General features: G+C 55.3%; 11 protein-coding genes across 11 annotated transcripts; 8 read left to right on the top strand and 3 right to left on the bottom strand.

Annotated features, from left to right (window-relative positions):
• The first annotated feature begins 129 nt into the window (after positions 1-129).
• Positions 130-1,764, top strand: BO97DRAFT_446722 (cation efflux family protein family). The gene is made up of 2 exons (XM_025698680.1): positions 130-621; positions 685-1,764. The coding sequence occupies exons 1-2, from the start codon at positions 310-312 to the stop codon at positions 1,753-1,755; spliced, it is 1,383 nt and encodes a 460-aa protein (XP_025546797.1). The 5' UTR covers positions 130-309; the 3' UTR covers positions 1,756-1,764.
• Positions 1,765-1,946: 182 nt separating this feature from the next.
• Positions 1,947-3,005, bottom strand: BO97DRAFT_399676 (putative NADH-ubiquinone oxidoreductase 14 kDa subunit). The gene is made up of 2 exons (XM_025694257.1): positions 2,777-3,005; positions 1,947-2,663 (listed from the first exon to the last, which is right to left on the bottom strand). The coding sequence occupies exons 1-2, from the start codon at positions 2,808-2,810 to the stop codon at positions 2,407-2,409; spliced, it is 291 nt and encodes a 96-aa protein (XP_025546796.1). The 5' UTR covers positions 2,811-3,005; the 3' UTR covers positions 1,947-2,406.
• Positions 3,006-3,319: 314 nt separating this feature from the next.
• BO97DRAFT_481149 (BOD1/SHG1 domain-containing protein) lies at positions 3,320-6,365 on the top strand (the record flags this gene model as incomplete). Its single annotated transcript, XM_025700801.1, has 2 exons — positions 3,320-3,589; positions 3,674-6,365. 2 exons carry the CDS (start codon positions 3,320-3,322, stop codon positions 6,050-6,052), a joined length of 2,649 nt encoding a protein of 882 aa, XP_025546795.1. The 3' UTR covers positions 6,053-6,365.
• Positions 6,332-7,717, bottom strand: BO97DRAFT_244525 (eukaryotic translation initiation factor 4E). The gene is made up of 2 exons (XM_025690818.1): positions 6,889-7,717; positions 6,332-6,785 (listed from the first exon to the last, which is right to left on the bottom strand). Exons 1-2 carry the CDS (start codon positions 7,382-7,384, stop codon positions 6,547-6,549), a joined length of 735 nt encoding a protein of 244 aa, XP_025546794.1. The 5' UTR covers positions 7,385-7,717; the 3' UTR covers positions 6,332-6,546.
• A 641-nt stretch (positions 7,718-8,358) lies between these two features.
• Positions 8,359-9,477, top strand: BO97DRAFT_446718 (NOPCHAP1/New4 family protein). The gene is made up of 2 exons (XM_025698679.1): positions 8,359-8,980; positions 9,058-9,477. Exons 1-2 carry the CDS (start codon positions 8,456-8,458, stop codon positions 9,247-9,249), a joined length of 717 nt encoding a protein of 238 aa, XP_025546793.1. The 5' UTR covers positions 8,359-8,455; the 3' UTR covers positions 9,250-9,477.
• Positions 9,478-9,506: 29 nt separating this feature from the next.
• On the bottom strand, positions 9,507-11,735 carry BO97DRAFT_378087 (guanosine diphosphatase). The gene is made up of 3 exons (XM_025693091.1): positions 11,180-11,735; positions 9,780-11,124; positions 9,507-9,728 (listed from the first exon to the last, which is right to left on the bottom strand). Exons 1-3 carry the CDS (start codon positions 11,457-11,459, stop codon positions 9,671-9,673), a joined length of 1,683 nt encoding a protein of 560 aa, XP_025546792.1. The 5' UTR covers positions 11,460-11,735; the 3' UTR covers positions 9,507-9,670.
• Positions 11,736-11,924: 189 nt separating this feature from the next.
• On the top strand, positions 11,925-12,924 carry BO97DRAFT_408852 (putative translation initiation factor IF3). The gene has a single exon (XM_025695952.1). The coding sequence runs from the start codon at positions 12,071-12,073 to the stop codon at positions 12,869-12,871; it is 801 nt and encodes a 266-aa protein (XP_025546791.1). The 5' UTR covers positions 11,925-12,070; the 3' UTR covers positions 12,872-12,924.
• Positions 12,925-13,143: 219 nt separating this feature from the next.
• BO97DRAFT_378081 (translation elongation factor Tu) lies at positions 13,144-15,060 on the top strand. The gene is made up of 5 exons (XM_025693090.1): positions 13,144-13,382; positions 13,444-13,472; positions 13,550-13,812; positions 13,866-14,545; positions 14,604-15,060. The coding sequence occupies exons 1-5, from the start codon at positions 13,217-13,219 to the stop codon at positions 14,786-14,788; spliced, it is 1,323 nt and encodes a 440-aa protein (XP_025546790.1). The 5' UTR covers positions 13,144-13,216; the 3' UTR covers positions 14,789-15,060.
• Positions 15,061-15,344: 284 nt separating this feature from the next.
• sey1 (dynamin-like GTPase SEY1) lies at positions 15,345-18,755 on the top strand. Its single transcript, XM_025690816.1, has 4 exons — positions 15,345-15,874; positions 16,037-16,474; positions 16,543-18,287; positions 18,335-18,755. Exons 1-4 carry the CDS (start codon positions 15,774-15,776, stop codon positions 18,622-18,624), a joined length of 2,574 nt encoding a protein of 857 aa, XP_025546789.1. The 5' UTR covers positions 15,345-15,773; the 3' UTR covers positions 18,625-18,755.
• Positions 18,641-20,211, top strand: BO97DRAFT_244290 (uncharacterized protein). Its single transcript, XM_025690817.1, has 2 exons — positions 18,641-19,090; positions 19,174-20,211. Exons 1-2 carry the CDS (start codon positions 18,886-18,888, stop codon positions 20,016-20,018), a joined length of 1,050 nt encoding a protein of 349 aa, XP_025546788.1. The 5' UTR covers positions 18,641-18,885; the 3' UTR covers positions 20,019-20,211.
• Positions 20,212-20,344: 133 nt separating this feature from the next.
• On the top strand, positions 20,345-21,550 carry BO97DRAFT_355990 (acyl-CoA thioesterase; the record flags this gene model as incomplete). The annotated part of the gene is made up of 2 exons (XM_025692152.1): positions 20,345-20,467; positions 20,600-21,550. The coding sequence occupies 2 exons, from the start codon at positions 20,345-20,347 to the stop codon at positions 21,548-21,550; spliced, it is 1,074 nt and encodes a 357-aa protein (XP_025546787.1).
• Positions 21,551-22,962: the final 1,412 nt, after the last annotated feature.

Here is a 22,962-nt window from a genome sequence, read left to right as displayed (position 1 = left end):
GATGCGCTGAGTGAGTCGAGGCCTGAGGCCGACGGTCTGGCTGGTCTGGCTTTCCCGTCCCCGCCTTTTTCCCACCCGGCTTAATCGCCGACATTCTTCCCTTCCGAACTGTCAGCACTCCCTGCTTCCTTACTTTGCAAGCTTGCTCGCCCTTTTGTCATTATCATTCCTTTTCGGGCATACTCCTGAGTTTTTCTCCTTCCATTGAGTTCCGGTCAGTGTAACGCTAACGCTGCCTACGATTGATCTGGCCTGTGTATCCCTTCAATTGGATCGGCGCCGGCGCCCCATTCTTCGACGACGTTCGTGATGGCGTCGAACCTCCCCATCCCTATTCCTCCGCGCACTCCGACTCCGCCCGCGGATGACCCTGCCAGCGGCGCGTTCGAGCCATCCTCCGCTCTCTACGATAAAGACTCATTGTCGCCTCTGCGGGATACATTCACTCCCGCCAGGAGTGCTTTGGATGTCAATGATCCGACTCGTTTGAGCCCGACGCGGGCTGGCTTCAATCTGAGTCCAGCCAATGCTCGATCACAAGCCGAACAGAGCGACAATGTCTCGGCTGGACCGTTCAATTTTCAGACAACGACGATGGCCAAGAGCCCCGTTGTCAAGTCTGTGAGTTATCAATATATGGTAAACGTATGGTCATGGTCCTGATTGCCCTTGCCTATCAATTAGAATATCGGACAGCGGCGCGGACACAAGTACAAGCACAGTAGTATATCGCATCAGATCTTCCTCGAGCCACCACCTCGAGCTCCCCTAGCATTGCCCAACTCGTTGCCCATACCCACCTTCAAGGAATATCGATCTAGTATGTCCAAAGACCAAACGACTCGGTTCTGGTGGAGCGTGTGCCACATGTCTGTCGCAGCATATACGCTGTGGAGCGCGCATGGCTCCTTGGCCATGACGGCCTTGTCGCATCTGATCTTGTTCGATTCCATCGGAGCACTCCTCTGTGTCGCGGTGGATATCCTCGGTAATTTCGAGGTGTGGAAGAGATCCAGCGTGCGACACCCGTTCGGGCTCGAACGGGCCGAGGTGCTCGCTGGGTTCGCCATGTGCGTGCTTCTGCTCTTCATGGGCATGGACCTTATATCGCACAACCTTCAGCATTTCTTAGAGTCAGCTGGCCATGAACCGCACCATTCCCACGTCCACGAGCGTGTGTCTCTAGGACGCGTGGATTTTACTGCTCTGCTAGCTATCGTCTCGACGCTGGTCTCCGCAATTGGTCTCAAGAACCACGGGCGGATCGGCAAGGCGATGCGCTTCGGGTACATCGAATCGCTGCCGTCGGTTCTCAGCAACCCGTCCCACTTCCTGACGCTCTCGTGCTCATCTTTGCTGTTGTTGCTGCCGCTCGTCTCCATCAAACTCTACAAGTGGCTGGACGTGCTCCTGTCTGTGACCATCTCCATCTCGATGTGTATCATCGGAGTGCGCTTGGTCAAGACCCTGGGGTCGATGCTTCTCATGTCTTACTCCGGTCAAGGAGTCACCGATGTGATGCGCGACATTGAAACTGATCCTTGTGTGCATGGGGTCGATGATGCTAGATTCTGGCAGGTGCATTACGGCCTGTGTATGGCGAATTTGAAGCTCCGCGTGTCCGGCCCCGAGGAGAATCTGTCACGCCTGCGCGAACGGATCACTAGTCTGATCAAGAACAGACTGGGCGGAGGCTATGGGACTGGAGGGCAGAAATGGGAGGTATCGTTGCAATTTGCGTCAGAGAAGGCATGATCAGGTAGCTGTTCTTATGTATATTATGTATTGAACATATCTTGTTTTCCAATGGAGATACGAACTATCTTAGTCGGCCATTATCAGAGGTTGTTGCTTGGTAGGCATGCTCGTAGTGCTAAGTCTATGCTACATACGACTGAGACAAGAACTTCATGAGAGGAATAGGGCAGGCGCTTTGGATTTCATTTGCATGGATAGAAGGTATGCATGTTTGTAGACTGAACATAGCAGTCTGGAATCTACCCCGTCTACACGGCTCCTGAGCAGACCGTACCAATACAAGCAGGAAAGCACATCCATGCCTTCCGCAGATTCCATCCACAACCTAACTGGACGCAGAAAACACCCCAATACACATCCAACAACCCACCACACACAAATCCACCCCGTCCACCCTGTCCCCCTCCGGGCCATACGGAACCTACACCCAGGTAAATCAATCAAAAGAAAAGCAACTATAAAATTGGCGTTGCAAACAACGATATAAAAAGGACAACCACACACAAAGCATGCAAGCAAACAACAACCCAGATATACACACGCTCCACCCTCCCCGCAACGGAAAGCAGAGAGGGATAAGAGCCATTGTTCTTCAAAGTCTTCTAATTTTCCATCTTCATTTTTCTTTCTGGACCCCGTCCTTGTCCTTCAAGCCGCAGCAGCCAGAACGCTCTCCTCAACCTTGCTCAACGTGCCGCTGTTCTCACGGTCATCCCGCCTCCGGCGCTTCTCGAGGATCGCCTCCCGACGCTGTGCGAGTATACGGAGCTGGCGCTCCTCGACGCCCTGGAGCCAGTAGCCGAAGCTGCCGCCGACGCCGGCGAAGAGCGGGTACACCCACAGGGATTCGCGGGCGAGGATGGGCCGCATTTCGATGCCGAGTTGCCAGAGGCGGACGGCGATTCCTGGATTTGGGTTGTTAGTTTCGTGGGGGTTGGTTGGGTTTATTCATTGGACTGAAGTTGCGTATGGGGCTGTTGTTCATGGGTGGATGCGAAGGGAAGGGCACAGGACATACCGAAGCCGCCCCAGAAGAGGACTTTGTGAACCATGATGTAGAGTATTGAGGGATGGATAGAGGGAGGGCGAGAGGTGTGTTGCACGGAATCAGCCGGCTTTCCTTGCGCGGATTGCAGAATGTCCCGCTGAAAGTTCGATGGGTCAAAAAGAAAACGCTCGATGAAGTTGCGGCCAAAGTGAAGTGCGTTCAATTGACTTCAATTATCCTGCGATTGCACGACGACGGCGGACGGAGGTTGCTGCGTCGAATCACGGGGCCGCAGTTCCCAATCGGGTGGTCGGCTGTCGGGCCATCTGTTCCTCCGGGGAACTCTTTCCCGCGCGCCGGCAGAGGGTGCGTCTCTTGCAGAGGTGGTTCGTGGTTGTTTGCACTCACTGCTCCGTCCGCGCGCCCGCTCCATGCGAGCGCAACCTTTTTTTTGTTTTTAACAATCGTCTTCCTATGTCTCGAGCTGGACTGATTTTAACTTGATACGCGCGACCTGTTATACACCTCTTGCTTCGGCTGCGGAACGCATCTGTCACTAGCCGACTCTCCGCTATGGCTGGTCCACTAGAGGAGACGAGCGCAGATGTGTTGGCCCCGGCGACGCCCACTACTAGTGATGCTGCGGCGACGACAACGACAACAGCGGCGGGTGTGAAGCGGCCGCTGGACATCGACACTCTCCAGCGCAAGAAATACAAAACCGATGAATTGCCCTTAACCGCCGCGCAGCATGCCGCTATCGACAATCTCTTACACGCCTTTAAGAAGAGAGGGGCTTTCGACAATGTGCGCAAGAAGATCTGGGCGGAATTCGAAGACGGGGTGCGTTTTTTTTTTTCAATCTTTGCTCTGGTGTTGGGAGGTTTTTGTTCGCTGATTTAGTCGCATGCGCGCCTGTCTCTCTAGGAAGGAAAAGTCCAATTCACGAATCTACTCGCTGAACTTGCGGAGGTGGAAATTGAGCGCGAACCCGGGCTGCTGTCGCGGGAACGTGGGAAAGCCGCGACGCTGATTGAGGGTGCGGTCGATCGGAGCGACGTGTACAAGACGGTGGAGAGATCGCTCGATGCGCTTGCGTCGAATCACTTGCAGACGATCCTGGACTCCGTGCGCGAGATCCGGCGGGAAGAGGTCGGCGAGGAAGCCGCTGCGGAGGAGGAGAGGGCCGGCAATAAGACCGACGAGGACTACGCGAACTACGTACAGGCTCGGCGCGATGAGCGTGAGAGAGTCTACCAGGAAGCATTGCGCAAGGAGAAGGAACTGGAGGAGGAGGAAGCACGCAAGAAGGCGGAGGAGGACCGCAAACGGCGTGAGGCTGAACGCCAGAAAGAGGAAGAGGAGCGGGCTAGGCGCAAGGAGCGCGAGGACCAGCGGCGGGAAGAGCAGCGCAAGTTGGACGAGCAAAGAGAGAAGGAGCGCCAGGAACGGTACGAGCGCCGGCGTCGCGAGGATCGTGAGAGATTCCGCGATTGGCGGGATCGCAGTCGGACCAGAGACAAAGATTCAGATCGCGACCGAGACCGTTATCGCATCCGTGACCGCTCCCCGGGGCACCGCTCCGAACGAGGCCAGTCTCCCCGCCACCAGGCCCGAAAAGAAGAGTCCCCCACGCCCAAAGAACCCACACCAGCCCCCGCGCCACCACCGGCCCCTGTCGATGAGAAGTCCTTGGAGGAAGCCGCGTTGCAACTGCTACTGAAGGAGGGAGAGGAGCTCGCCGCGAAGGCTCGACAGAAACCCGAGTTTGATTTTGAAGAAGCCGAGGCTATCGAAAACGGGCTCAAACCACCAAAAGCTCCTAAAGCTTCCGACTCGAGATATGCAAGCACCCCTACCCGCGCCGGGAGTCTTCCTGCAGAAGGAGATCCTCTGAAGCGGCGCGGCTCTGCAACAGATGAACGCGTACGGCCACGACGACGTGATGACAGCCGCAGCCGCTCAAGGAGGAGAGGTGTTGCGCCTCCGCTCCACGATGACCGCCGCAACCCATCGCAGGACGTGTCGAGCATGTCTCGTGGACGCGAATCTGATGATCGAGCACCTGTGCGAGACTATCGAGAAAGTCGATACGCTGACCGCAGCTACCGACCCAACCGTCGAAGTCGAAGTCGATCAACGGTGCGCACCCATGATCGAGATCGCGATCGGGATCGAGATCCGGGTACAGACCGCCCACGGTTCCGCGAGAAAAGTCCAGAGCGGGATCGAGATCGGGACAGGAATCGTGATCACGACTATCGCCGAGATCGAGATCGAAGTCGTGATAGGGAGCGGGATCGCCGAGAAAGGGATCGCGACAGGGATCGAGACAGGGACCGGGAGCGCGAAAGAGACAGAGACAGAGACAGAACTCGCGATCGCGACGATTACCGCCGCCGGCGCAGTTACTATTCCCGCTCCCGGTCTCGTCCACGATATAGATCTCGGTCACGCTCGCGATCCCTCCACAGGAATCGGGATCGCGATCGCGATAGGGAGCGAGACAGGGATAGGGACAGGGATCGCGAACGGGACGTTAGAGAGAAGAGGGACTCAAGAGACACCAGGGACACCAGAGACACCAGGGACGCGAGAGACAGTAGGGACGCAAGAGACACCAGAGACCGCGATCGTGATCGAGAGAGGGATCGAGATCGAGATCGAGATCGAGATTACAATCGGGAGCGAGACAGGAATCGGGATCGCGAGCGTGACCGCGACACCACCAACGCCACCAACACCCCTTCCAAAAGCAGCACCGCCGCCGCCGCCGCCGCCGCCGCCACTGCTGCCGTCGCCACCACCGACCACGGCCGTGAGCGCGAACCTGACCGCGAACGAGACCGTCCTCGCAAGGACGAGAAACCCGCGCGCGCCTCTTTATCTTCTCGCCAACGCTCCAGGTCTCGACCTCGCCGCTCGCGCAGCCGCCGTCGCTCACCCAGCACCCTCGACATCGACCGGTACGTCCCACCGACCAGCAATCGCAGCCGGTCTCCGCGTCGTCGCGTACGGTCTCCCGAACGCAACGAGAAAGAGCGCGAAGAACGCCCTCGCTTCGTCGAGATCGATCGCTATATTCCTGGGAGCGGTAGTGGTGGTGCCGAGCCGCCGCGCAAGCCTTCAGACACCGAGTCCGCGTCGGCGACGGCATCGACGACGGCGGCAGCGACCCCGCGCAAACAAGATCGAGAGCCCGACGAGCGTCGGCCGCTGCAACCCACACCTCTGTCGTCTTTGCCTTCGTCTTCTCTGCCTCCTCCGCAGCATCCGCGACGACGGAGTCCCAGTCGCAACCGATGAAATGAACTAACTTTCCTATCGTTGAAGACGGCCGTTTGTCTTCGGCTGTTGTACTGATATATTGTGTTTTACATGGACTTGTAATTGCCTTGCATGGGTTGGCGTTGTTGTTGGGAAACGGGTTCGGTTGGAGGGTTCACAAAAATTTAGGGTCAGGTTGAATGTCCATGGGATTTACTATCGGTTGAGAGAAATATCGCATCGTCTATGCGGAGATGCCTTGCCTTACATGACTATTTCAAGATTCATTGGAAAAGCTTAATACATGGGAAGAGGAGCATTCTCTATTTCACGTGGATAAACTAATGCAGCCTTAGAAGAAGAGAAAAAAGAACATACTGTGCTGCCCGAGCCGCGGGATGCTAAAGAAGGAAAGATGAACGTATGCGGATGCGAACTGGCTATTTGAGCAGATCAATGGAAGATGAAAAGGGGCAGAGAGGTGGTGAAGTGAGGTTTTGAAAAGACCCAAAACCACAGGACTAAGCCATGCCTCACGTCACAGTACTCGCCTTCTCAACCGCTTCGGTGAAGCCGTCGTTCTCGGCATGCCGTTTGTAGAAGTACGCGGTCGAGCCGGTGCCGGTGGGACGCAAATCGGGCGACAGGCGGTCGAGGATGGTCTGCTCGAGAGCCTTGATGGAGCGCTCGTTGTCGCCGAGCTTGTTCCAGACGGAGATGAGGTTGGAGTTGAAGCGTGCGGATGTGGAGACGCCAAGGACGTGGTCGTGTTCTATGTCGTTGTCTGGGTTAGTATATACTCTTGAGAACTGACGCTTCCCTCGTCGAGGGTCCGGGGAAGCGGGGGAGAAGCGGGGCGCAGGGGACAAACATACCCTTCTCCAGCACAGCCTGGAACTCATTCGCCATACACAGGATGGCAATCTCGTGGAAGAACTCCTGTGCCTTGTTCTTGGGCACGCGGAAGCGCCAGCACCCGCCGTTGCGATTCTCCGGGTCCTCCCACACGGGCCGCACGCCCTTGCGAAAGATGTGCACCGTGTCGCGCAGGCGCACCTTGTCCCATGGGTAGTTGTTGTAGACACGATAGAAGGTCGCGATGTCCGACACATCCTCGTGAAGCAGGTACAGGCGCGAGTCGTAGTCCCGCGTCGTGTTCTCCTTGCTCGTGTCGCTGTTGTGCTTGTCGTACCACACGGCCCAGTGGTACTGGAACGGCAGCGGCCGCAGCTTGCCGAAGATGTTCTGGTGGAGCGACTTGCGGGTTGTCGCGGAGGACGGCGAGGTCGGGTTGCTCTGCGCCTTCGCTTGCGTCTTGTCTATGTCCTCGGGCGGACTGGCGGGCTGGTTGTTCGTCATGGAGATGGGCATCTTGTCTGTCTCGCTTGTTTGCGGTTGCTTGTGTTCGGATGCTGGGTGTATAGATCGGGTGGCTCTACGTTGGGGTTTGGGTTGACAGAGGCACCGCAGTGGAGGTGAGGCGAGGGCCACTGATCATGCCAATGCGACTCTAGGAGTGGTCGATACAGTGGGTGGTGTCGTGCTTGGGAGATCTTGTGAATCTCTTATAGTTCGGTCAGCTGTTCCTGAAGATAGCCTGAAACGCGGGATGAGTGTAAGGACAATGAGAGGTATGGATATGAAAGAGAGAATGACGGATGCGAACCAGGAACTATGTTATTGATACTGGCTCAGATGAAGAAAGACAAAGAAGCCACAGGATAAAATAAGAAACAGGGAAAAGCTACCAACCAAAGTAGGCAACAGTGAGTGTATTCAATTCCGAGATCTGGCCAGCCAACCAATCGAGTGGGAATGGAGGATGACAGCAACAGTTGTTCCTGTGGGAGTAGAACTGTGACAGACAATGAAGTTCTCAGTGAGTAGGGAAGAAGAGAGAGAGAAAAGAGGAGGAGGGGAAAAAGGTCAGTCAAATAGAAGAAGAAATCAGGGAATCAAGTGAGGGAGTGAGGGAGTGAGTGCGTGAGTGAGTGAATTGATAACTAACATAACATCCCCTGAATGCGGGAGGATGTAGTGGATTCAACGCATGGATCAAGTTGAAGAAGTAAGACAACAAGACAGAGTGATGATTTACTCGGGACTGGCTGCCCGTCTGTTCAATCAGTGCAATCACCTGCAGAGCGATCAAGCCGCTCGGAAAAGAGGCCTGGGCGATTGGCGAGTGCATGCGCCCTCCCCGGCTGTCATCATTGTGCAGCAACCTTCTGGCAGTAGACTTGACTTGCATGACTTGTTGTTGACTTGGAGATAATCAAATCAACTGGTCTGGTCCGTCTTTCCCCCGCCCACTTTCCTTTCTTTCCCCCCCCACTTCGGCGCCAATTCGATCGCCCGCAGTTTCAGTCGATCTTGAATTTATCCATTCTTCTTTTCTCCTTCCACCATAACCCACCATCTACACCTCAAGCACCCTTCACAATGAGTGCGCCCGCATCCAATCCCTCTCGCGACGATCGCGTCGCACTTTCCTCCCCCTCTGCCCCTCCACACAGCCAAACAACCACCGCTCCTCCCCACCACCGCCCCGGCCCCAATGAAGACGACAGCGACGATTACACCTCCTCCTCCGGCCCAAGCGACAGCGAAGACAGCGACGACGACGAAGGCGAAGACAACAACGCAGCCTCTCATCCCCCCAGCACAACAAACCTCCCCACGCGCAACCCCACCACCACCACCAGCACCTCCTCCTCGAAACCCTCCGACACCATCCCCCGCATTCCCGCCCTTCCGAAACCCAACATCCACCGCATCCAGCAAACCCCCGACCTTCTCTCCCGCCTATCATCTTTCCTCCCGCAGATGAAGACCGCCAACGAGCAGCTCGAGCGCGACATCGCCGCAGGTCGGGCCAAGGATATCCGTCTGGACGATGCGATGGATGAGGGGGAGGACGCGGACGATGACGAAGACGGCCAGGACGGGAAACGTTATATCGAGATGGTGGGTGCCCCCTCCTCCTCCTTTTCCCTTCTTGGAGGTTCGCATTCGAGAACCTTGGCTAACTTGCATACTGGTAGAACCTCGGATTGGGCGTGCTGGAAGAGAAACGGCCCGACGATGAGATCGCGAGCCCGGCGCACACACACACCGAGGAGATGGTGCTGGCGGAGCGGCCCAAGGATTCTGGGGTTTTGGATACTCTCATGGGTAATACAGATGCTACTGCGGCGGCGGCGTCGAAACCCACGATTGAGGAGTTGGAAAGGTGATTCATCTGTCTTGTTGTGGATATTGACACAAACAAAAAAAAGTTGGGGTTAGGCTGGGTTTCTGGTGCATGGCTGACGGCGTTTGGGATTTGAGGTTATGATGTTTTGATATCTTTCGCGTTGTCTGTGGTTCTGGTTCTCGGGAATATATGCATGGTTTGGACATTTCTAGATACCTGCAGGATCCCATGTCATCCTGCAGGATACAGATGTAGACTACTTTTGGACTTGAACTATAATTGACCAAGACAGAAAAAGGAAGAACTATGAATAATTAAACAGTTATACCGAAAAAGTCTAATACATGAACCCATATACAAACACCCGAGTCTAGCCTATTTGCACGAAAAGAGAAGGAAGTGCCCCGAGGCTGAAAATGTGGTATTGATTAATTATACGTCACCGCATCACCATCATCCATTTAGAACACTTCCTTGACCCGGCATGTCCAGCCAGACTCTTGGCTCAGAAGAGGCAAACTGCAAAGACAAGTTAGCAAACATACACGTGATTCAGACCGATAAGCTTACCTAGCTCCCAGACACCAGCCAAGCTCGTTGTTCTTGATCTTCTTGGCGATCTTGACCTCACGCGACAACGGCATCTCGTAACCCGTGTGCAAGAGACCCAGCATGAAGTTCAGGTCCAAGCACCACTCGGGCCGGCCGTTCAACTGGGGAATAGCGTCCTCAATTCCCTCGAAGATCTTCCACTCCGGCTTACCAGCGCAGACCGTCGAGGTAAGGTGGTGCAGCTCCTCCAGAGTGAAAGAGTCCGGCATGCCCAAAGGCTTGGTGCGATCATAGAAGTAGGAGAAGACGTAGACATCCTCCCGAGAGAACGTCTTAGCCAGGGAAGGCTGGTGCACTCCGTTGAACGAGCAGGGCGCCAGCTTGCAGTCGGCTTCCTTCTTGAGGATCTTCTCGGTCAGACCGCGACACTGAGGCGCCGCAGAAGACCCTTCCTTCGGACCCACCATCTTGACGCTGACCTTGGGAGCGAGAGTGTGGCCAGCTTCGAAGGAGACTTCCACGTCGCGCTCCATACCAGGCCCAATGCAAGGGTTGGAGATAGGCTGCTGGAGCCAGGCCCGGTCCGTGGGACTGGCGGCAAGCTTAGCCTCGATAACAGCCCTGTGGACTGCCTCCCGAGCAGCCATAAGTCCGTATCCCAGATGAGAGTGCTGGTACAACTCAAAGTGCCGACCGCCAAACTCAAGATCGTACCGGTGGTCACCTTCGGCCAGGTGCTCGGGCATACCGCCGGATGGGCTCTTGGGGTACGTGGGTTGAAAGACAATCTGAGTAGAACCACCACCCAGGTCGAAGATGGCAGCAGTCGGGGTCTCGTCAGGTCCGCCAATCTTGCCGAGAAGGTAGTTGGTGGTGATCCAGGCGTAAACACCCTCATCCGAACCATCCATGATTTCGACGCCACCCTTCTCCCGGGAAACGACGGGGAAGGGATACACGGTCTCCAGACGAGTCCTGACGGCCTCAAGGATCTTCATGCTCATCTCATTGCCAAGCATGCGCAACCCGGCGGTGGCCTTAACAGCAATGGGCGAGCATGACCTATACTCCTCAGGCACGGACTTCAGGGCCGTCTGCATGAGGGGATCCAAGCTCTTAGCCGCTCCCTCAGCATCCTCCTTGTATGCGCTCAGGCCAGAGCCGCCTTCTCTCTTCGCGGTCTGCTCAAAGACCTCGTTCTCAAGCTCCGGGGTAGGGCCGCAGTTGTTGAAACGGTAGACGTGAATCCGAGAGCCCTGGCTGCCGGCATCGATCATGAGCGCATACTGGATAAGGGGTTTGGACGAGTCATAGGGCTTTGTGCACTTCTCCGTCAGAGGTGCTGCGCCGGTCGAAGGCTTTTCTATAAACGATGGTTGAGTACCCGTGGCATTGCCTAATGCGGAGAAAGGACTTACGGTATCCTCCAAAGTTGCTCACAGATGGCTTGGACGGCGAAAGCCAGAGGAGCATCAACAGAACAAAACCAACAACAGCTCCTGTTTTCAAGTAGCGAGAGCGTTGAGTTTGAGCCATGGCGAACATTGAATATTGGTCAGTCGACTTGGGATCGTGAGAATTCTCAGGAACTTTTGCGGGGGTAGAAGTGCGCGAAATCGAGCGTCGACTATTTCTGGAGCCCGGTTTAGAAAAAGACGGTAAACCCTTGAGATGTCGGCTGTCAACTCCAGTCGACATGCGGGCAAGGCAAGTAGACAAGGCTATGGCGTTTCGGACAACGCTCCTGAATTCCGACCGAGTTGGACGAGAAGGAAAGATTGACAATTAGCGGTCGTAGCGAACCATAGGATCGTCCAGGAACTTCTGTTCCAGCCCAAAAGGATTGTGGATTGGGGGAAGAGAGATTTAAAGAGAACAAAAGCACATCAAACAACGAAGGGAAGGATGAGAGTGAAGGTGGTCGTCAGGGGAAGGGAAAAAGACCAAAGAAACTAAATCAGAGAGAGGACGAAGGAGGAAGCGAGAAAGACGACGACCGTACGGGATGAGACACGGGGAGGCAAATGGGGTTCAGCTGGCTCAACCTCTCAGCGTTCAGCGTTCAGGGTCTCTCTGGTTAAGGATCCGCCCTGTCGTGGCGGCGGCTGTCACTGTGGCTGGTGAGGCGGTGGGCTTCCTGCTTTGCCCGCCGCATGCGTTACAGCTCTTTTCCCGGGACACATTCCTCATTATTGTGACAATACCACACTCGCCAGTATTTTCTGCAGTTAGCTTATTATTCCACTCCTTCGGTCGGTTTCGTTCGATCAGATTCTTGCTCCGTGACCGCAATCATCCTTGCGCCGAACATGAAGCACATGCGCAGCCTTCTCTCCACAGCGCAAGCCCTGCGCCAGGTCTTTCTTCCGCCCCAAACCATCCTCCGATCGCAATATCTACGGCCTTCATCCATTGGCATTCGGGCATCTCTCCGCCCTTTCACCTCCACCCCGGAATTCCTGGCATCGAGACCGAAAGCAAAACCAGAAGATAAGAGATCAAGTGTAGCAAACCTTGTCAAAGATGAAGCCATCACCGCGGAGTATGTCCAGCTTGTGAACGTGGAGGGCACTCTGGACCCTCCAGTTCGAACCTGGCTGGCTCTCAGGAGAATCGACCGTGCCAAGGAGTGGTTGATCCAGGTCAAAGCAGAGATGGATGGCGCGCCGCCGGTCTGCAAGGTCGTGAACAAAGCCGAGTATCGTGAGCAAGAACGTGCCCGAGCCAAGGCGGCTCATGCTGCTCGAACCTCTCTCAAGCAAGTGGAATTGAACTGGGCCATTGACAATCATGATCTCAGCCACCGTTTGAAAAAGATCACGGAGTTCATTACCAAGGGTCACAAGGTGGAGGTTGTCTTGTTGAGGAAGAAATACAAGAGAGCCCCTAAGCCGGAGGAGGTTAAAAACGTCATGGACAAGGTTGTGCAGACCATCAAGGAGGCCAATGGTATGCAAATCAAGCCCATGGAGGGAGAGCCGGGGAATCATGTTTTGTTCACTGTGAAGAAGAAGCCCGACCAGCAACATCAGCAGCAGCAGCAGGCGGAGACGCAGCCGGAGACGCAGCCGGAGAAGCAGCCGGAGACTCAGCCCGAGACTGTGTATTAGATCATACTCTTGTATATTAGCCCAGCCCGTATCTATTTCCTCTTAAGGCAGGCGTTGTAGCCGACCAATTCCCATCAATTGGCCTACCTACTAGTAGTATTCTCGGCCATCATCATCATCATACTAGAAGGTAGGTAGAGTAGTAGTAGCGGGCTGTTCCTGACCGACTCCGCAATGCTGCGGGTGTGATTGGTCTGAGGCTGAGTCAGCCGCTCTCCTAGAATTTTCCGGCTTAAACAAGGTCGACCTCCAAACCTTCCCGGTCCGGCTCGTTTTGATTTCTGTCCATCGCGTTCCCCTTTGGTTTCCCTTCCTGTTGTTGTTTTTCCATCGCAGGTAGCCATCATGTCGAGCCTTGCCAGATCTGCCAACCTCTTGCTGCGTTCCAGCCGCGCCTCTCTGCTGCGTCCGCGTGCTGTGAACCCTATCCAGCATGTCTTCGCCAAAGACAGATTGGCTGCCCGGGGTCTGGCAACCGCTTTCGAGCGTACTAAGCCTCACGTCAACATCGGTATGCTTCCCCAATTATTCATCCTAACTTCCTACTACAAACACTAACTCATGTCGGACAGGTACCATTGGTCACGTCGATCACGGCAAGGTTAGCACCATCTTCCCCTCCTACGGCTTTTCCTTTTCCCCGATTTGGCTTCGAAAACTTCTCACACTTTCAATCAGACCACTCTGAGTGCTGCCATCACCAAGCAGCAGGCCAGCAAGGGCCTTGCGAACTTCCTCGACTATGGCTCTATCGACAAGGCCCCTGAGGAGCGCAAGCGTGGAATCACCATCTCCTCTGCTCACATCGAGTACGCCACCGAGGCTCGCCACTACTCCCACGTCGACTGCCCTGGTCACGCCGATTACATCAAGAACATGATTACTGGTGCTGCCAACATGGACGGTGCCATTGTTGTCGTTGCTGCTTCTGACGGTCAGATGTACGGTGATCCCTCTTCCTCTTGTCAGTGACTGTGCTCACACTGTTCTATAGGCCCCAGACCCGTGAGCACTTGCTGCTCGCCCGTCAGGTCGGTGTCCAGAAGATCGTTGTCTTCGTCAACAAGGTCGATGCCGTCGATGACCCGGAGATGTTGGAGCTCGTCGAGCTGGAAATGCGCGAGCTTCTCAGCCACTACGGCTTCGAGGGTGAGGAGACCCCCATCATCTTCGGCTCTGCCCTCTGCGCCATCGAGGACAAGCGTCCCGATATCGGTGCCGAGAGAATCGACCAGCTTCTCGAGGCTGTTGACACCTGGATCCCCACCCCCCAACGTGACTTGGACAAGCCTTTCTTGATGTCCGTTGAGGAAGTCTTCTCCATCCCCGGTCGTGGTACTGTCGTTTCCGGCCGTGTCGAGCGTGGTCTCCTGAAGAAGGATAGCGAAGTCGAGATCGTCGGTACCTCCAACGAGATCCTCAAGACCAAGGTCACCGACATTGAAACCTTCAAGAAGTCTTGCGACGAGTCCCGTGCCGGTGACAACTCTGGTCTCCTTCTCCGTGGTATCCGCCGTGAGGACGTCAAGCGTGGTATGGTCGTCGCCGCTCCCGGCAGCGCCCGTGCCCACGACAAGTTCATGGTCTCCATGTACGTCCTGACCGAGGCTGAAGGTGGCCGTCGCAGCGGGTTCGGTGTTCAGTACCGCCCCCAGTTGTACATCCGCACTGCTGGTAAGTGAAATCCACTCTCCGATGAGGCTTGGTATAGGCTGCTAATCCCGTATCACAGATGAGGCTGCTGAGTTCAGCTTCCCCGACGGTGACGACTCCCGCCGCATCATGCCCGGTGACAACGTCGAGGTCATTGTCAAGACCCTCCGCCCTCTCGCTGCCGAGGCTGGTCAGCGCTTCAACGTCCGTGAAGGTGGCCGCACGATCGCCACTGGTCTGGTTACCCGTGTGTTGGAGAAATAAACAGCCGGACCCCCGACTGGCTACCATGTACTATGAATCAAAATCTTGTCTGGGAAATCTTATAATGTTTACACCATCTTGCGGCGCGGGTATCAGCGAAGGGGTGAATCTGGGAACGCTGGATCACTTGTGATGGTGGGTTGTTCTGGAGTTTCGAGACATATCCATGTATCATGTATTGTATTTGAATTTTTTTTGTAGACTCGCTATGCCTTCTCCTCTCTTCAGTTTCTGTGTCCAGATGTCTAGGTCTGAATATATGAACCGTTATGATCAGTTTTGACATGTAGCTCGTATCAGTTAGGTCAACTTCATGCAGTCTCATCGTATGATGAATTGTTTCCAGTCACCACTTAGTAAAGTATCCACCGAATGTTCCCTAATTTGAGTCGGACCAAATCACGGACCTCGACTAAACCCGAACAAGCAAAACCCGGGTTTGGGTGGGGGGAGTGGTGGCGGCCTGGATGCTCAGGCGACGAATCCACTAGACTACTAGACGGTCGACCCCCCGGACAACCGACCAAACAAGAATAGACAGACCAAAGAGGGTCCGCCGCCTGCCTCCTCCTGACCAGACCTGACTTGACCTCCAGCCACACTCTTCCCAACAACATATGAACTCACTAACTAACTTCCTCTTCGATCAGCGGGGCGCTTCTCTTGATTCTCGAATTGTCTTGTGATTCTTGTCCCCGTTTCCCATGGTGATGCCCTTCTGACCTCATTATACTGTCGCTCACCTCGCTCCTTGCATCCTCCCTCCCCCCCGTTTTATCTCTTCTTGTACAATACTACTAGTCTACTTCCTCTTGCCACGGTCTCCGCATCTGACGTCCCTTTTCCACTTGCGCCCCGGGTTGTACTTGATTGCAGCTCTGCTCCCACCACAGCCCCCTTTTAGTTATTTTTCGGATATACATTGGACGAGAACACGCTTTAGCATTGTCGACCGGCGTGCCGCGCAAACGCCTGTTATCCCGTCATGGCAACCAACGGCCATTTTGCCTCGATTGGCAACGGCAGCAGCGACAAGACTGCTTACGAGCATGGCGTGCAAGTCATTGACGGAGACAAGGAATTCAAGTAAGCTACGCTCTCCTCCTACCGAATTACCCTGCGTTTGCGCAATGCGTGGGTTGTTCCGCACGCACTCCTTTACATCACTGTATAGGAAGTCGTCATCATCAGGGGACGATATATCTAGCGTGCACCTGGCGCATGAAGTTAACCACTATGACATCGCAGTCCGAACCTTTCGCAATACCTAAACCTCGAAGATGTCACCCACGCGGGTTTTAACTACCACCTCATCTCCGTGTTCGGGTCCCAGTCGACGGGAAAGTCCACGCTGCTGAATCACCTCTTCGGCACGCATTTCTCCGTCATGTCCGAGCTGGAGCGTCGCCAGACGACCAAGGGTATCTGGATGTCGAAGAACAAGAACGGTGGGGACTCATCGATGGCGGATAACATCCTGGTCATGGACGTGGAGGGCACGGACGGTCGCGAGAGAGGCGAGGACCAGGATTTCGAGCGCAAGAGCGCTCTCTTTGCGCTGGCGACCAGTGAGGTCTTGATCGTCAATATCTGGGAACACCAGGTCGGATTGTATCAGGGCGCAAACATGGGATTGCTCAAGACGGTGTTCGAGGTCAATCTGCAGCTGTTCCTGAAGGATCGGAAGTATGTGTCTTGTACTGGTCCGTTCGGCTTGTCTATTGTGCTAATTGCCACTCTTTTGTCTGATACAGTACCACCCACCGATCCCTCCTCTTCTTCGTGATCCGTGATTTCGTCGGCAATACGCCCCTGAAGAACTTGCAGACTACCCTCATGGAGGACATGTCCCGACTGTGGGACTCGATCTCGAAGCCCGCCGGCTTGGAGCAGTCGTCGGTGCACGATTACTTTGATTTCCAATTCTACGGCCTTCCGCACAAGAGCTACCAGCCTGAGCAGTTCGTCGCCGAGACTAAGAAGCTCAGCCTACGTTTCCGTGAAGACCACAAGGACGCCAGCCTCGACCCTCGCAAGGGTGAATTCTCCGATGGGGGAGTTTTCCTGCCCGAGTACCACCGCAGAATCCCTGCGGATGGATTCTCCAAGTATGCGGAGGGAATCTGGGATCAGATTGTGAACAACAAGGACCTGGACCTTCCGACTCAACAGGAGCTGTTGGCACAGTTCCGCTGCGATGAAATTCTTCGGGAGGTCATGGTTGCGTTTGACGAGGCTATTGTCCCCTTCGAGGACAAGCAATCGCAGGCAGCTCGCCTTGGGGAGCCAGAGATCCTCGGTGGCTTGGGCGCTGCCATGCGCTCCTCTCGCAGCAAGGCGTTCAGCAGTTTTGAGGTCGAGGCCAGTCGGTATCACAAGGGTGTCTACCAGCGCAAGCAGGCGGAGCTGGAGGATAAGATTGACACCCGCCTGAAGGCGCTCTTCCAGGGTCAACTGGATGCCATGCACAAGGCCGGCATCAACGAGTTCAGCGAGGCGGTCTCCGGCACTGTCAAGGCTGGTCAGAAGAAGGGTACCGGCTACGACTTTGCGGAGATCGTCAACGAGGAGGTGACCAAGGCGATCCAGAAGTTCGAGGAGGTTGCGCGCGCCACTGTCGTCGAGGAGACGGCCTGGAGCGATTACCAGCAGCAGTTGTCTCTGTATGAGAAAGAGCTGGCCGATGTGAGCGCACGGTTGCGACGGGAGGAGATGAGACGGCTGGCCAGTCGGGTTGAGCGCTGGGTTCAGTCCCGTTTGGGAGAATCGATCGGCTTGGAGTTCAACGCGCTTGGCTCTGGCCGCGCCGGAGGCGGTGCACCAGAGGAAGGCGACAAGCCTACCGAGAAGAAATTCTGGGACCGCGTCTGGAATGTGTTTGTCGAGACGGTTCTCGATGCTGAGCGCAGATTTACCGACCGCGCCAGTAGCTTCGATGCCAGTTTAGAAGAGGTGGATGTTGGCCTGTGGCGCTTGCGCCGGAAGTCCTGGGGTGTGCTGCGTGCCAAGATTGAGGAGGAGATGCTGGAAGGCAATTTGCTCCTGAAGCTGCGCGAGAACTTTGAGGACAAATTCCGCTATGACGAGGCTGGTGTGCCCAGGATCTGGCGCCCGACGGATGACATTGAGGGTATCTATACACGGGCTCGCGAGTCGACGCTAACGCTCATCCCGCTGCTATCCCGCTTTCGCCTCGAGGAAACGTCCACTCCGCCTCCGCTGGATCGCTGGATCGGCCACACCCCCAGCTCTTCGACACCGGCGGACGAGGAGGACCTGCCGCCGATTGGAGGAGTGGATGAAGAGGAAGGCAAGAGCTTGGAGGAGGAGATGACGATGCTCAGCGAGGCCAAGCGCCAGGAATTGACGGTGCGGTTCAAGAAGGCGGCGGATGGAGTCTATGTGGAGGCTAAGCGGAGTGCCATCGGGGGCATGACGCAGGTTCCGCTGTACTTCTATGGTATTCTCCTTGCGCTCGGCTGGAACGAGATCATTGCCGGTAAGCTTTTTTACTGTGTGGGGAGGACAATAGCTAATGAGCCACAGTGCTTCGTAACCCGGCCTACTTCTTCCTGTTGTTCGTGTGCGCAGTGGCCGCATACGTGACCTATCAGCTCAACCTCTGGGGACCGATCATGAAGATGACGGAGGCGGCCTCCAACCAGGCCATGGTGGAGGGCAAGCGACGACTGCGCGAGTTTCTTGAGTCGTCCGATACAGGCCGTCAGGCAATTGCTATGTCGACGCCGGGCGGCGCTGGGCGGGGCGAGGAGCATGAGATGTCGCGACTCAACAAGAAAGGACAGAGTGTGACAGAGGATGAAGATGATCTGTGAATAGGGGAGACAGTGTCTTGAGTTCTTGTATTCATCATTGTGTATTGTCTTGTCTAAATAGATATTCTTATATAACGGCCTGCAGCTGTTTCCACCGCTCACCGGAATTACTCCGATTCCCCGCTTTCTCCACGACGCCCCTCATCTCATCAGCTCTTCTTCTGTCTCTCATGCTCTCATGCTGGTACTGTCCACCTTCGAACTTTTGAAATTTTGTTTCGAATATACCCATTCGCACCTTGTATCGCTTATAGCTCTACAATGTCCGACTTCAACCCTCCCGAAACCTACGATGACCTACCGGACAAGCGCCGATATTGGCCGGCGGCACCAGGCTCGCGCGAAGAAGGACTGGGCATGCTCCGCTTGTTGACGCCGGAGGTGGTTGCCAACGCAGCGCGGACGCAGATCCAGACAGGTGAGCGCGTCTGTCTGAACTGGGACCTCGAGAAGCTGAATCCCCCGGGTAAGTTTTGGCCTATGTTATGTCCTTCAGCGATAACACACTACTACCTGGAATACTAACTACGTCACCGCGGGAGGGCGCAGGCTTCAACCGCAAGCCCTTCGAGCACAAAGTCAAGTGGGTAGCAGAGGGCGTCGCCTTCGACGACGAGTACCACTTTAACCCGCAGCAATCGTCACAATGGGACGGACTGCGTCACCACAACGCACCGGCCCCGCGCGACGACGGTAACACGACAACGACAACCGACGGCCCGGACGCCGACGCCGACCAGCAGCAGCAGAAACAACAGCAACAGCAGCAGGAACAGCTCTTCTACGGCGGGACAACAGCAGCCGAGATCCTAGACCCGCGATCCTCACGCATCGGGATCGGGCACTGGGCGAAACAGGGCATCGCAGGCCGCGGAGTGCTGATCGATTACTACACCTGGGCACGGGAGCAACGAGGGGAGACGATCAACGCGCTCAGCCAGACGGAGATCTCGCTGGACGACGTGCAGACAATCGCGCGGGAATGCGGAATCCGGTTCCAGCGCGGCGATATTCTGTTCCTGCGCGTCGGCCTGCCGGCCACGTGGGACGCCATGACCGAGGCCCAGAAGGCGGAGTATAGCCGCCAGCCCACGCCCCAGCATGCCGGGCTCGAGCAGAGCGAGCGCGTGCTCCGCTTCCTCTGGGACAATCACTTTGCTGCTGTCGCGTCTGATGCTGTTAGCTTTGAGGTCTATCCGCCCCGTAGACCGGAGTTCGATCTCCATCATTTTCTACTTGCGGGGTGGGGGGTGCCCATCGGGGAGATGTTTGATCTGGATGAATTGGCGGCTATGTGTCGGCGTTTGGGACGCTGGACTTTCTTTGTGTCGAGCAGTCCGTTGAATTGTGCGCAGGGGGTGTCGAGTCCACCGAATTGTATGGCGATTTTTTGATGGAGTGTCGATGATGAGGGGGTGTAGGCAAGGTATTATCGGTGGGTGGAATGATGATAAGAGATGAGATAAGCACGGGTTCCGCGCCGCGCCTCGGCTCAATCACTCAATTTCCATCGCGTCTCATTTTTGAGGATTCTCCATTTACCAGGGAACCGAGCGTCTGTCGCGGGTTCAGCTGTCGTTTTCTTTCAGACAGACAGGTGTCCCTGTTGTCTTGTGCTCTGTTGGTGCGCTTCGCTAGTAGCTTGTATCCTCAGTCATTCTTGTTGAACTACAGCTTAGCTAGCTAGCTAACTAGCTAGCATCGCATTACAACAAACAACATGGCCATCCTATCCACTCTAGCCACCCTCCTCAAGGAATACATCGCATCGCTCCTAACATGGAAAGCCTTAGCGCTATTCCTGGCGGTGATCAACCTGAAGAACCTCCCTCTCGCATGGCACGTAAGTACTCTCGCCCCCCCGCCGCAACAACCAACCCCAACCCAGCTCCTCATTCCTCCCCAGCCAGACCCTCCCAACCCTCCTCCCACCCCCAACCTCCCTCCTACCTCCCAACTAACCAGGAACCAAAAGGCCCGCCTAGCCAAAAACCTCTACCTCAACATCCGGCGCACACCAACCGACCCCCACCACCCACCGCACACGCACCCGCAACCGCACAGCAAACACCCGATCTTCCTCCCGCTCACCATAACCTCGCGCACCCCAATCCTAGAAACAGACTACAACCTCCACAAATCCAACAGCACGTATTTCTCCGATCTGGACATCGCGCGCACCGCCCTCGCCACCCGGATCTTCACGCCGGGCTCCCGCATCGTCAACCGCGAGCTGGACGCCGAGATCGCCTCCTCCTCCTCCCAGACCCAATCCGGTAGTGCAAGCGCAGGTGCAGCCGGGGCCGGGGCCGGGGGTAAACTAGGCCTGTATATAGCCCTAGGCAGCGTGTTTTGCAGCTTCAAGCGCGAGATCAAGCCGTTCGAGCGGTATGAGATCTCCTCTCGCGTGGTTGCTTGGGATGAGAAGTGGGTTTATATGGTTAGTTTCTTTGTGAGGCCTTCTAGGGCTTCGGGGAAGGGGGATAAGGCTGAAGGGAAAGAGAGGGGCAGGTTGTTGGCGACGGCTGTTAGTAAGTATGTTGTTAAGAAGGGCCGGATGACTGTTCCTCCTGAGCGGGTGTTACGGGCTAGTGGCTTTTTGCCGGATAGGACGGGTAATATCACCGGGACGGGGACTGGGATAGGGGGTCTTACGCCGGGGGAGAGTAGTGATGACGGGATCACGGCTGCTGCGACCGCTACTGCTGTGGATGCGGAGGTTGTGAGGGAGGTTTTGGTGAGTGGTGGGATTGGGGATGAGGAGGAAGAGACGAAGGAGGAGCTCCGGCGGAGGAATGTCGGTTCGTGGAATGAGGAGGACTGGCCGTGGGAGAGGATCGAGGAGGAACGGTTGCGTGGGTTGAAGGTTGTGGAGGGCTATGCGGGTTTGGATGCGAAGTTGTTTGAGGAGTGGGGTGGGGAGTGATGCTTGTATAGAATAGACAAAGTGTAGATTTAGACTAGGCGCGTGTATCATATGCTGTTACTTGGCTGTACTTGGGTTCTGCGGGTTGGTGATGATCTTATGGCTTCTGCCTAGGTCAACATAGGACTGATATTTTCATATGTGATGAGGGTGGAAGCTAGGTCATGGTTCAACTACTTCCGCGTTCGGCACGCTCTTCGGGTGTAGAATCACGGACAAGAGTTGGAAAGAGGGAAAGAGAGGGTATGAGAGTTGAAAGCCAGGGTCTACATCGCGGGGGACTCGAACGAACCGCTGCGATTAACTACAGGTTTACTAGAAGGGACTTCTGTAGCCTGTAATGGGTTTCAGGTCTATTGATATCGCGCGGCGCACGATTGAGGAGGCGGCTGTGATCACATGAGACCGAACAATTCGTACGCTTTCTCGGATGTATGTACTTTTCAAACGAACAACCTGTCTGTATCGGGGGGCTCGAGGCATTCCTTGAGTTGCTGGATTGTGGGTGCCGTCGAACAAGGGCCAATTTTAGTCGATTGAATGGGTCCTCGAACATCTCGGGATGTGCGTAGTATGTTCACTGCCTTCGACAGTGCCAAGAGAGTCCTCTCATGGCTGCAAGCCCCAGGCATAGCTGGGAAATTGGTATGACAAAATCCCATCCCGTCGAATGTGGTGAGGGTGCCGACAGGCTCATTGACAACAACAACATCACCAAGACGGATGTCATGCCATCTAGGTCCACCACCTGCAATCCCGACCAGCAATGCGCATTTGATTTTCGAAAGACGTTCAGCACAATTTGCAGTGCTTCGTTAGCCTCATTCGACAGAATAACAATCACATTCACATTCTCTTTACCAAGCAGGCCCCCGGACGTGCACTGACCCAGCGTCATATGACTATATTCTTCTTTGTCGCAAAGAGGGTCATGTATTTCATCGAGCACCGCTTTAACTGCAGCATACTCCAGTTCTCGGGTGCAGGTCCATGACACTTTGTAATTATCGTAGGTGTAGCTCATCTTATGTACTGAAGTCTCTCAAGAAGGCCTTGGAAAGCGAAGATAAGTAACTCGAGGTGTTTTTAATCTTGAGGTGCGGGTTGATCTTGCAAGAGTGTAAGTGAATTAGATAAAAAAGGAAAAGAGGGGAGTCCAGCGCGTGGTACTACAAGTGTCCTCCTCATGATTGGCGGCCACAGGTTAGCCGCTGCATGCCCTATAGGGGGTGAATGACTGCTGTAGTTTTGCTGCTCATGTAGGAGAACATAAGATAAGAAGTCAAGGCAGTATGAAGTAACGAGTGAGACGTTGGGGTGAGAGAGCATCGAGGCAGGGAGAAGGAGGAGTCAGTTGTTCCGAATCAGGCAAGCGATGAGTAGCGAAACTTGAGACATGTGATCACAAGGAG

This window comes from Aspergillus homomorphus (assembly GCF_003184865.1).
Source record: "Aspergillus homomorphus CBS 101889 unplaced genomic scaffold BO97scaffold_61, whole genome shotgun sequence".
Classification (NCBI taxonomy): Eukaryota; Fungi; Ascomycota; class Eurotiomycetes; order Eurotiales; family Aspergillaceae; genus Aspergillus; species Aspergillus homomorphus.
This window is presented reverse-complemented; position numbering and strand designations above follow the sequence as displayed.

Coding starts and splice junctions, on each gene's coding strand:
- BO97DRAFT_378081 (XM_025693090.1), top strand. CDS start 13,217: ATGTCGAGCCTTGCCAGATCTGCCAACCTCTTGCTGCGTTCCAGCCGC. Junction 13,473..13,549: donor GTCACGTCGATCACGGCAAG/GTTAGCACCATC, acceptor ACTTTCAATCAG/ACCACTCTGAGTGCTGCCAT. Junction 14,546..14,603: donor GTTGTACATCCGCACTGCTG/GTAAGTGAAATC, acceptor CCCGTATCACAG/ATGAGGCTGCTGAGTTCAGC.
- BO97DRAFT_446722 (XM_025698680.1), top strand. CDS start 310: ATGGCGTCGAACCTCCCCATCCCTATTCCTCCGCGCACTCCGACTCCG. Junction 622..684: donor AGAGCCCCGTTGTCAAGTCT/GTGAGTTATCAA, acceptor CCTATCAATTAG/AATATCGGACAGCGGCGCGG.
- BO97DRAFT_244525 (XM_025690818.1), bottom strand. CDS start 7,384: ATGCCCATCTCCATGACGAACAACCAGCCCGCCAGTCCGCCCGAGGAC. Junction 6,786..6,888: donor CCAGGCTGTGCTGGAGAAGG/GTATGTTTGTCC, acceptor ACAACGACATAG/AACACGACCACGTCCTTGGC.
- BO97DRAFT_378087 (XM_025693091.1), bottom strand. CDS start 11,459: ATGTCGACTGGAGTTGACAGCCGACATCTCAAGGGTTTACCGTCTTTT. Junction 11,125..11,179: donor GAGCAACTTTGGAGGATACC/GTAAGTCCTTTC, acceptor CATCGTTTATAG/AAAAGCCTTCGACCGGCGCA. Junction 9,729..9,779: donor GGCTGGTGTCTGGGAGCTAG/GTAAGCTTATCG, acceptor TTGTCTTTGCAG/TTTGCCTCTTCTGAGCCAAG.
- sey1 (XM_025690816.1), top strand. CDS start 15,774: ATGGCAACCAACGGCCATTTTGCCTCGATTGGCAACGGCAGCAGCGAC. Junction 15,875..16,036: donor GACGGAGACAAGGAATTCAA/GTAAGCTACGCT, acceptor ATGACATCGCAG/TCCGAACCTTTCGCAATACC. Junction 16,475..16,542: donor CTGTTCCTGAAGGATCGGAA/GTATGTGTCTTG, acceptor TGTCTGATACAG/TACCACCCACCGATCCCTCC.
- BO97DRAFT_446718 (XM_025698679.1), top strand. CDS start 8,456: ATGAGTGCGCCCGCATCCAATCCCTCTCGCGACGATCGCGTCGCACTT. Junction 8,981..9,057: donor GGAAACGTTATATCGAGATG/GTGGGTGCCCCC, acceptor GCATACTGGTAG/AACCTCGGATTGGGCGTGCT.
- BO97DRAFT_244290 (XM_025690817.1), top strand. CDS start 18,886: ATGTCCGACTTCAACCCTCCCGAAACCTACGATGACCTACCGGACAAG. Junction 19,091..19,173: donor CGAGAAGCTGAATCCCCCGG/GTAAGTTTTGGC, acceptor GGGAGGGCGCAG/GCTTCAACCGCAAGCCCTTC.
- BO97DRAFT_408852 (XM_025695952.1), top strand. CDS start 12,071: ATGAAGCACATGCGCAGCCTTCTCTCCACAGCGCAAGCCCTGCGCCAG.
- BO97DRAFT_399676 (XM_025694257.1), bottom strand. CDS start 2,810: ATGGTTCACAAAGTCCTCTTCTGGGGCGGCTTCG. Junction 2,664..2,776: donor CCTCTTCTGGGGCGGCTTCG/GTATGTCCTGTG, acceptor ACCCAAATCCAG/GAATCGCCGTCCGCCTCTGG.